This window comes from Drosophila albomicans, chromosome 2L (genome assembly GCF_009650485.2).
Source record: "Drosophila albomicans strain 15112-1751.03 chromosome 2L, ASM965048v2, whole genome shotgun sequence".
NCBI classification, from domain to species: Eukaryota; Metazoa; Arthropoda; class Insecta; order Diptera; family Drosophilidae; genus Drosophila; species Drosophila albomicans.
This window is the reverse complement of record NC_047628.2, coordinates 22,207,423-22,218,790: the sequence shown is the minus strand read 5'-3', so window position 1 is coordinate 22,218,790 and position 11,368 is coordinate 22,207,423. Positions and strand designations below refer to the sequence as shown.

The following is an 11,368-nucleotide window of genomic DNA, read 5'->3' as shown; positions in this document are numbered from 1 at the left end:
AATAGTTGCACTATAAAATACACACACAATAACACTATCTTTCTACAGACATTTCCCCAAGTTCACCCCTAACATCTGGCAGCATATTCAGTGAATTAAATTTTAAACAACTGTTTGAAAGGATATCAATAGAATATTTCTTCTGCAAAAGTTCTAAGAATAGCAACCTACATACATATGTATGCAAATGTACATGTTTTCTGATGCCAGCACTGTATTCTCAACTGTGCTTTTAAGCTATGCTTAGAACAAATCTAAAAGTGGTGGGTGGGCGATAAGTAATCGATAATTAATTGCTCTACGATTCGATAAAGCCTTGCTTCAGCGACACATTCATATACTAGCAATGCATACGCATACATACATACATAGAAATGCATGCATGCGCAAGTGTCCAGCGAAGCCCGAACACAAAACGAACAGAGCCCGAGCTGGCAATTATTTTGCGCATATACAGCAGTATTTATTTATTGGCAAGTTAAAAAGAATGTAATGCCAGTGCTACTAAATGCTCAATGGCTAACAACAAAACAGAATTAAAAGTATAATTGTGTGTCCACTTACGCATATCAAGCCTTGGGAGAACCACTTTTTTATTTACTTGTATTTACACTTGCACTAATTATAAGTATTAACACTCTATCACTCACACTTGCATAGATTGCGTACTTAGCATGCATTTAATATTGCTTTTATTTCCTAAGCAACTATTTATTCACTTCACTAAAAAAAAAAGACACATTACAAAAAATGCAACAGAAAAAACACACGACAACTTCAAGATGCGACGGCACAAAACTAAATCACGCCATATGGCTTTGCAGAAAAAAGCTCTCGTCTGAGCTTTCAAACGGAGATCCTCCTGGGTGTGAATGAGTGATCTATTGTGACCTAGCTCACGTTGTTAGGCTACTGTGGCTATGCAATTCGAATTAATACGAAAGGTAAAAGCTCAAATTTGTTGCTTGCTCTTCTTGATTTCAAATATTGCGTGGACTTTCACGCATGTTGCTAAGATATGATTACAGTTGGCTCTATGTTGCCAAGCACTAACTTGAGCAACAATATTTGTTGACAATGAATTAAATATACATACTTACAGTCCAGGCTACATATTGGAACTCTACAAGCAGAATGTTGCGCAACATGTTTAAAGCCGAATGATAAACTTTTAAGAAAAATAGAAAGTCTTTTGGTTACATTTGTATAAATATGTTTATTTATGTACTTATTGTTTTGTCTTTACCATACAAAATGCCAAAAAGAAAAACAAAAAAGTCATTGTAAATATTAAAAACATTAAAATAAAATAGTATTATGTATTATTATCATTAAGGATATTATTATTCTTCATTAGGCATGCAGGCGCCCCTTTTGAGCCCATTTGTGGACGTGGCCATCTGCATGTAATACATATTGCGTATGATTTTTCTTACTTGCCATTTTCATTAAATTTTTTTTTGTTTAGTTTTTCTTTTATTAGTTTTATAAATAGCAAAACATTTACAATCTTATTGCAGGGCAATAATACAAAACATTTTCGAATGTAATTTAAATTTTCTCCTTTTTTTTCGTTTTTTTTAATTGTTTTGTTAGCAAAATGGTTTTCGTAATTGGTAAACTTAAACAAAACAATGGATTTATCATCATCATCATATAGTTTAATAGTTTTTTTTTCATTTCTTTATTATTATTAATATGATAAACTTTAAGTAATACATTTTCAACGTGTTTTTTTTTTGTTTGTATATGATTTTTAAAATAAAAATACTTAAACTTTATTTTGTTGTTTTGTTTATTAATATGATTATTATTATTAATAGATTGTAATTAATTATTATCAATAAAGATAGCGAGAGGATCGCACAAGTTCCGAGTTATAAGGCAAGAGAGTTGCAGCTGGTGATTGACAGACAGATTGATTGATTGATTGATTGATTAATGTTGCACTGTTGGAAAACGTTGGCAATTGTTGTCGCTTTGTCTTCGTTGCGGGGGAAAGCACAAGAAGCTTGAGCTTAATTGTGCTTTCCAATTGACAAAAGCTGATGATTGCTGTGGCATGTTGCATGTTGCATGTGGTGGCATTGTGGCATTATTTACTATTGTAGGCACGCCCACAGGTGTTCATGTGTGAATTTCTGCAAAAGTTATTGTAAAATGTGGATGCTGTTGTTTTTTTTTTTTTTTTTGCTATTGTTGTTGATGTTGCTGTTGTTTGTGGTGGTGCTGCGCCTGCGCAACATTTGGTGGTGGGCGTGGCAAGTGCATGTTTCTCGATAGAAAAGGAATGAACAGAAGAGAACGTAGAGAAAACTCAACAACCAAACAAAAAAAAAAAACGTAAGAGGAAATCAAAAGCGTGTTATCGTGTTACCAACACCCGATTGCATTCCGATGGCTATCGATTTATCGATTGTCGTTGCTATCGCGCTTGCTGCTGATTGTTTGATTGATCGATTGATTGCATCTAGTAGTAAGCGTGTGGTTTTTGTGCAAGTGGGTGGGCGGTAGGCGTGTTTGCGTGCTTGCTGCTGCTGCTGCGGCGGCCTTTTCTCGATAGGCATGACATATCGATAACACTCTATGTATATTATGACAGTTGTAATATTAACATTAAGTTCTTAATTTTGTTGTGATATTGCGTGCAGTTGTTGCATTTGATTTTTTTTTTGCTGTTGCTCTTGGTGCTGCGGTGCTTTAGATATCTGGTGCTGGTGTTTGTTTTTAATTGATTTCGATTTTTTATAAGTATATATATTTTATATTGCTGTGTGTTGGTTTTCTTTTTATTATCTTTTACTTTTTATATATTGTATTTATGATACTTTTAGCTTATCGCCAAACACACTGACTACATCTACAAATAGAAGAGAAAATAGAGAAACAATATAGGAATGTAGTAGGAGCCGTGTTGTGATCTTAAATATAAATAATAATGTAAGTGAGTGTGCTTGTATGTGGTGTTGGTGCTTTTTATGTGTCCGAATATGAGTAATAAATATGTGCAAAATATTTTTGAAATATTCCTGAGCTTATACTAAAGAAACGTCGTTGAAAACTAGGCAAGATTAATAATTTGAAATTTTGAATATAGTACTAACATTTTTATTAAATTATAAAATTTTCTTATTTTGACTGACATTTATTTTTCAATTATCAAAATTGTACTTTTTCCAGTTAGCAGAATTCGTTTATTGACTATTTGAAGTCTCATACTATTGCTACCTTTTTGCACTTCTAGAAATGGTTAACTAAACATATTTATTGTTATTTCCTCGCAATTTGACAAGTCCCATAAAAAGTTAAAGTTAGCTTTATGTGGAAATTCGAATGTCAGAAATCGGACAAAATCACCCAAGTTCCCAGAAGACTTATCACACTGAGTGCAATTGATATACATATGAAAGACTGGGACAATTGAACGGACTTATCTATAATATGTTATATATCATATACTCGTACTAAAATTTTCACACTTTATCATGAAATCGTGAATAACTTAAGCAAAACCAACACCAAAAATTTGTCATGCTCTTTTTTTTGTAATATATCGAGTATGTTCTTAGGACTATACAATTTGGGAGTGTAGGTGGGTGGAGAGGTTTGAGGGGGTCGATAACTCACCTGTGCTGACGCAGATTATCACGTTGCTTGAAGTATTTGCCGCAGACCTCACAGGAATATGTTATCTCTGGCGATTTGTGCGTGCGCTCGTGTATCATCAGATTGTATGGCTTGGTGAAACGCCGCTGGCAATACTTGCAAATGAACTCACACTTTGGACGCATCTTGCGACGGAAATCCGACCGGCAGTCATCGTTGTCGATTCGCATTACAGCAAACATTTTGACAGACGATATATTTTCCCTCTGCTGCGCTGCTGTTGTATGTGTGTTGGTGTTGCTGTTGCTGTGTGTTCTACGTGCGACAGACGCGCGCGCGCTCAGTGCTCACACAATCGGGAATCGGAGTGGGTGAGAAGTGTTGTTAACGTTGTTGTTGTTGTTGTTTCTGTTGTTTTTTCTGTTATGCTCCTTTACGTATTGAGTTTGACGTTGGCGTCGTTGTTCTCTCGCACTCGTCGCTCTCTCTCTCTTTGCACACACTCTCACTTTGGAGTGCGCTACGATCTCAAGGTACACTCACTGTTAGCTGAGCGAGTCTGTGTGTGTATATTTGTGCTATGGGGAGCTTTGCTCAATGCAATGAGCGCAGTGCTTTAACGGTACTCAAAGCGTTATCGCTATCTCTATTGCTATTGCAGATAACAGGCACTGAAATGTGGCAACGTCGCTGCTTGTTTTATTTGGTTGTTGATTGTTTTTGTTTTTCGCTTTTTTGTTTTGTGTTTTTGTCAACTATCACACGCTCGTTGTGATTTCACCGTTGTAGTTGTAGGCGTTTTGGGTGGGCCGTCTGTTCCAGCTGCTGTTGCTGCTGCCGTTGCCTTTTAGTTTATGGCGCACTTTAAGGCGAACACCTAAAAAGAAAGAGCGAGAGAGAGAGAAAAACAGTGTTAAATAAAGTTAGCAACGCCTGCGACATCTTTTATGTGCCAATAAATTTGAGCAAAAATGCCAACGACAACAACCACAACGAAGCAAAGCAAGCAACCAACCAACAAGTTGTCAACTTAAATCACGCAACATGAAATTGAAAATGACTCATTAAAGCCTGAACCACCGCAAAAACCACCACCACACAGCACAACAATAACAACGCAAGGCAACTCGAACTTGGTGTTGACATTTACAAATCACCAACCGCCCAGTTTCAGTTAACCAGCTAACCTTCGTTTATAATTTGTCTTCAACGAACAACCATTTCGAGCTTGAGTATATTTTATTTTCGGTTTCAGTAATATCGGTTTCACACGGTGTCTGTCACCAGGCTGCCTTTTTGTCAGCTTGTCAACTGTACTTCCGTAACACAATTGTTCAATTAGCGCCCACGCAACGCGCCGCAGCGAAGCTTTTGTTGCCCTTTAAGTAGCCAAAGCTCATTAAAGCTCGATTAAAACAGTGTTAATGTGGAAAAGCAACTATTTGGAGAGTCAGTCATTTCAGACATTAAAAACATACAGCAATAAAAAAATACACTTTGCCAAAGCTCATTGAAGATCAAATTAATTGAATTGTTAATACTGATAAGAAAACTTTGAAGTGAAAGATACCAAAAAATAGAAAAATAAATTCAATAAATTAGATATAATTGTCATATATGCCAACTCCAAATTATCTTCATTAAGTAAAAGCAGCTTAAAGCTCACTTATCCACATGATTAAAGCTGTCAACTCAACTTAAAAGCTCAGATAATCAAGTGTTTAAGTACTTTTGTCACGATAAATAAAAGAGTGAACCACTTAAGCAAAATAAAACCCAATCATACAAGATGATATAGTGATGCGATCTTAACGATTTCAACAGACAAAAGCATTAACCGACATAGAAAGCCTATATGCAAAATTTAATGACGCTAGCTGCAGTAAAAGCCGAGTTCGCATAGCAAACACAGAAAACACAGGGCCATAAAGGAGACGCAGACGGAGGTGAAAATGGAGACAGAGACGGAGAGGCGTCAGAGCCAAGAAGATGCCATATTTTAGTCGCTTCATTAAAGTGGCGCTGTAACAAGTTTATTTTTAATTGGCGCCTGCGACTCTGAACCACAATTTATGCCACATGATTATTGTCTTTTCTTTTTCAGTACTGTTGTCTTTTTTTTTGGCGATCCATTCGAGAGTTGAGTTGGGATCCTGCTTCGGTAGTTAACAACTGTTATTTTTTATGTAATTTTATTTTTGTCATTTCGGCGCCGCTGGATGGCGTTTTTGGTATACGTTGTTGTTTCTTTTTAGGATGGAGAAAATATGGAATATTTCTCAAGCAGTTTGGCTTAATGTTATGCCATACATTCTTGGGATTTGGGATCTGGGATTTGAATTCGGATTCGGATTCGGCAAACAAAAGCCTGCGCTGACTGGTAGCGACAACGTCTCTCGGCAAGCCCCGATTTCGATATTTATTTATTTTTATTTCACGGCGCGCAGCTGGAGACAAACAGAGAAAGAGACGGAGAGAGAGAGAGTGAGGGCGGTGGAGAGAATGAGTGAGAGAGGGGAGCATCACGTTGACAACAAAAGGCAAACGTCACAGCGGGTGCTGCACCAGCCACAGACGCAACGTAGTTATTGTCATTATAACATTAATGCCCACTAAACATATTCAAATTATAACACTGAGTGCCAGGTCGCTGATCCAGACTCCAGAGACTCCAAACTTGACTTGAAGTCGAACTCGAAGTTGGAGTTGGAGTTGATGTTAAAGTTGGAGTCAGAGACCAACTCCATCCTTGGCCATGTTAATTTGTGTACACAATGTGGCGTCACATTGGCATTTTAACGCCGTTAATCATGCGACACAGGGCGCCTGCATAAGAAGAGGCCCATATAGAGCCATACGACGACGACTTTAGAGGGCATTCGATATGGCCAAGATGCACAGCATCGTTTGCCTCTTTGCCTCTTTGCGTGGGCCTAAGTGGAGCAGCCGCATTTGCCACGGTATACTCTAAGCACTTCATTTAATTTCCTTTCGAGTTCCAAGTGAAGGAAGAAGAAGTGCCAACTCATTTATCTGGCAATACTATTAACCATTAGCCAAGGCTGTAAATGTCAGTTGAATAATTATCTGCTTATAAACACGATAATTAAGACAAGTATTGTTATAATGCCTGGTAAGTGCTTCATGGACATCCATTTAAACTATAGCATGCTGATTTATGATCATCTCAAATTTAGCTGTGACCCAGATTCCTATATTGCTACTTATGCTTGATCAGATTTGAGCTCGATATTGATAGAAATTTATTAGATAAGATTTAATTGCTAAGTAGTTGCAGATTGATGAATTAAAGATTTCTTATTTGTATCTTTGTTTTGGAAAATTAGTTCTATAGTTGCTTAAGAGTTTTGCAAACAAATTTATATGGTATCTTATTATAATTCTATTCTTTTTAAACTATATTTATAATATTAGCATAAAAGTTTACACAACAAAATGGAAAAACCTAAGATGATCTTTTTAAAGTTCTTTGTAGCTAAACAATTCTTTTCAAATATGCTGAAACCAAATAGTTAAGTGTATGGCATAAATGCCTTTAGCTTCAACTACATATCTTGTTAGCCTTACATGACCTGCTGCTGAAATCGGCTTAAGACAACAGAGCAACACCCACAGTTGCGTAGAAGAGAGACCACACAACATCAACAAAAAAGAAAAAGAGCTGAGAAACTGCACAAATATTGTATAATAAAGTGTTGTCCAACATGCAGATAATCCCATTAATCCGCAGTGAAAATAATTAGTGTTTTGTACACAGAGCACAACGAGAGGTCCCTCGAGAGAAAGAGGGAGATGGAGTGAAAGATCAGGCACAGCATGAGTCTGAAGACAGCAGAGTGTGCGAAGAGAAAGAGAGAGAGAGAGTGTGTGAGTGTAGAGTGCAGTTGTGAAGGGCATGCGAAAGGCGTTAATGCTGCGTGAAATTAGATTTGCACCAAAAATGGCAACATACGAGTAAGAAGGAGGCAGGAGTAAAAGGTGGAGTTGCTTTGCAGTGTGGAGGAGTAGCTGGCATCTAAATCTGTGGCAAGTGTGAGTGCGCCTTCCAAGAATCAAGAGTTGAGAGACAAGAGTTACAGTTTAACACCCCGTAGCAGCGATAATGTGTAGCAGAGTCCGATAAGGACCAAAAAGAAGAGGCAGAGTGACACACACGTCGAAAAAAAAAAAACAAAAAAAATATATATATGTATAAGAAAAGGAAAGACATGGTCAAAAGCGATTACCACACTTGGTCGTTGGCCTTTATTTGGTTTTTCTCTCGTTCTCGCTCTTTTTTGGAGGCGGACAACGGACAGCGGTGAGTTGGCAAGGTGCCATTAAAAATTACAGCCGAAATGTGGAAAAAATGACAATAAGCCGAACAAAGTCAGAGAGTACACTATAAAAACGAAAGGACAAAGGCACCGAAACGATTTTGATACGAATCTAATTGTGCTAATGGCGTAGAATTCTCAAGAAAAAGAAAACCCCCGGCCACAACAATTAGGCACCACTTGAGTGTAGTTGAAGATTTCAAGATCTGGAACAATGGCAAGGCGCGCGAAACTGGACACACAATACAATGACACCTTGCCACAAAAGGATCCTTTTTTTTTTTCTTTTTTGTTGAAGCAAAACGAATGCTGGATTTTCTTTCTGTTTTTTTTTTTTTTTTGTGTGGGAAAACTTAACACGATCTATCAACTGTTGCGTGTAAACACTTGATGAGTTATGACAGACAGAGAAAGAGATGGAGAGCGAAAGAGAGAGTGGAAGATTTGCAGTCTGTCTTCGCAAGTCTTTAACTAATTTGTGTCTAATTGATCGCACACAGCGTGTGGTCCAAAAGGACGAAGGACGAGCTCACGTTGCTTAACTAGCATCAATTACCCATGATGAAATAAACCATGCTGTTGACTGCTCTTCGCAATTTTTGTTTGGCCATCTGACCATGAGTCAGAGCTCAGATTTAAACTTGATCACAGCGATGATCTGTGCATTCCACAGCCACAAATCATCAGCGGATAAACTGTTGTCTATGATTCGATTTGTGCGTCTAAACCGAGGCTAAGGCCTTCGGTATTTGGCTACAAGAAGTTGACTAAGTAAACGCTGACTCATGAGCTTAAAGTTAAATTTAAGCATTTCATTCGATGTACACGTAATGCAGTCGGCATTTCAACAAGACTATAAAAATGTATTTCAAAGTTTTTAAAGGCATGAGTTTGCATTTAAAGTCAAGTTTTCTGATAAACATATGAATTTTATAATAATATAATATAATAATAATATATATAATATAATAATAAATATATAATAATATAATAATAAATATAATATAATAATAAATATTTAAAGATTTATGTTAATTATGAAGTAAAAGAAGAAGTAAAAGTTATTATTGTAATATATTGAAAATGTTCAAATATATAAGTTTGTATTTAAAGTTAAATTTGCTGACAAATATATCAATTTATATTTTAGATTTAACGATGAAATTGAAAAGTATTAGGAAAAGTAAAATGTAAACTATTTTCTTTGTGATATTAAAAAGTCTATTTTTTTCTTAATTTAGAATTTTGCAAAGTTATATCTTTTCTCAACTACTTTATTCATTAGATTAAGAATGCAATTATTAAATTATATTTTGCATAACTTTGTTTAGGAAATTAATATGTTAATATTTACATTTTATCTTTTTTAAATGTTCATTTTTATTTCACCTAACAAATAATTTCAGTTTTTTAATGCATTTGAGAAAAATTGTGTGTTTTAATGAAGCTGAAGAGGTTTAAGAAGATTTTAGTTGTTGACTTTATATTTGTATTTTGCTTTATTTTAATATAGAGCAAAGACTATTAGCTGAGCTGTTGAAATTATTCTTTATCTTTGTTTTTGTTAGTTTTTAAACTTCTTATCAGCCCCAAAGTGAAGCGAAGAGAATGGTTGGGTTTAAGTATGAGAAGAGCAGAGTCAACCTTTGATGGCTTGTCCAATTGGCAGATTGGTCGCCATTTTGCGACACTTTCTCAAAGATAAAGCTGCACAAGCGCCATTGTCAATTGAATTGCTTTCAACTCTCACGCAGACACACACATGCACAGAAGCACTGAGAGTCGCTCACACGCACATTTAGCATGGGCCAATGAAAGCGCGTAAAACTGGTAGCCAGGCAAACACAACAACAACAACAACTACTACTACAAGAGCAACCACAACCACAACGACAACGACAAAGCATAAGTAAGAGGCAGCTAAAGAGAACGAGAGCAAGAACATGGCGAGTAAGCGCCAACAACTCTGTTGGCTACTGTGTGACGCCGCCGCCGCCGCCGTCGCCTAGTTGCAGTCGAGACCCTATAACGACGCTGACTGCGCAGTCAGTGCGCCTATGGTAGCAATGGCGACGCGACGTCAAAGAGAGATGCTTGCGTAACGGCGCAGTCGCATAGGCAAAACTTACCAATGAGGAGAGTGAATGCGATAATGAGTGTTTTCTTTTGGTGGAGGGGGGGAAGCTGCGGCTAATCACTGCAATTAACACGACAACGACATCAACGACGACGACGACGACAAAATAACGACGACGACGACGAAGACGAAGACGATAAACGGCGACACTTTGACTGTGGCGACAAATGAATTTCTGAAGTCACGTACTTAATAGGTGATCACTATTTATTTTCAGTTGTGTAATAATTTTCTTGATTTATTTTTTCTTTAATTTTTTTTGATTTTTTTGTTGCTTGAAAGGTACACGCGAAGGAACTGAGGAACTACGCACGCTTGCGCGGCACAAAGTTGAATGAATGAATGCTACTAATAACTGAAAGAAATAGTAGTCAACTCTGCTGCTGCTGCGGCTGCCGAGCGCTGCGACTGCGACTGCGGCGTCGCTGCCACCAAGTTGAGGAAGCGGCGACGACGCAGTCAAGACCAAAAAAGACCGAGGCGTGCCTTTGTGTGTTAGTGTGTGTGTGTGTTGAGTACGGCTCAATACGGTAGTGTGTTTATGTGCATGTGTGTGTGTGTGTGGAATGTGTGTGTGTGTGTGTGAGTCATCGACTACTGTGGTGCCAGCAGCAACAGCAACAGCAGCAACAACTCTGAGCTCTCTGCCTAGCTCTTCTTTCTAACTGGTCAAGCACGAGCGCTAAAAAGCCGAAGCCGAAGTCAGACTCGAAGTCGAAGTCGACAGTCGAAAGTCGCATTCGTGACACGAAGGAGATGCTGAAGACCAGAAGCCGAAGCAAGTTCTTATAAGCTTCGGCTACTGCGCATGCGCAAGACGAGTAGCACACTACAGCCACAGCTAAAGAAATGGAAAAAAAGCGATCTCAGTCTTTCCCTTTCACACTCACTCGCATGGTAATCTTATTGTAGCATGCGTAGTTGTTGTTTCTGTCTTGTGCTGCTGCGTAACTGCGGTAGCTTTCAACAGTAGCCGCAAAATGGCAAACGTCTAACAAAATGGCGTCGGCTTACCTTTTACTTGATTTTTTCTTTCCTCTCCGTTTTACAAATATGCGTCGAAAATATTAATTACTTGCGTTTGCTGCGCGATTTTCACTTTTGTCGCTGTTTAACAAATAGTTTAACTTTGTTGTAGTTGTGGCGACTGCAACTGCTCGAAAATGTTTTTTGTATTTTTTTTGTGTCTTTTATAAGCTCACAACACGGCTCGATTCGACTGCTAATATTATTAATAAAATATATTTCACTTCCGAACGCTTCTGTGCGCGAGAGTCAACTGCAAAGT

The 11,368-nt window shown here is 37.6% G+C and overlaps 1 protein-coding gene across 3 annotated transcripts; it reads right to left on the bottom strand.

Annotated features, from left to right (window-relative positions):
* Positions 1–1,621: 1,621 nt before the first annotated feature.
* Positions 1,622–11,368, bottom strand: LOC117565235 (protein drumstick). 3 transcript variants are annotated; one of them, XM_034244243.2, is made up of 3 exons: positions 11,095–11,368; positions 3,628–4,483; positions 1,622–2,860 (listed from the first exon to the last, which is right to left on the bottom strand). In XM_034244243.2, the coding sequence occupies exons 2-3, from the start codon at positions 3,846–3,848 to the stop codon at positions 2,836–2,838; spliced, it is 246 nt and encodes an 81-aa protein (XP_034100134.1). In that variant the 5' UTR covers positions 3,849–4,483; positions 11,095–11,368; the 3' UTR covers positions 1,622–2,835. The 3 variants fall into 3 exon arrangements, with proteins under 3 accessions (XP_034100134.1, XP_034100135.1, XP_034100133.1); XM_034244244.2 differs by lacking the exon at positions 11,095–11,368 and adding an exon at positions 10,270–10,411; XM_034244242.2 differs by lacking the exon at positions 11,095–11,368 and adding an exon at positions 10,073–10,225.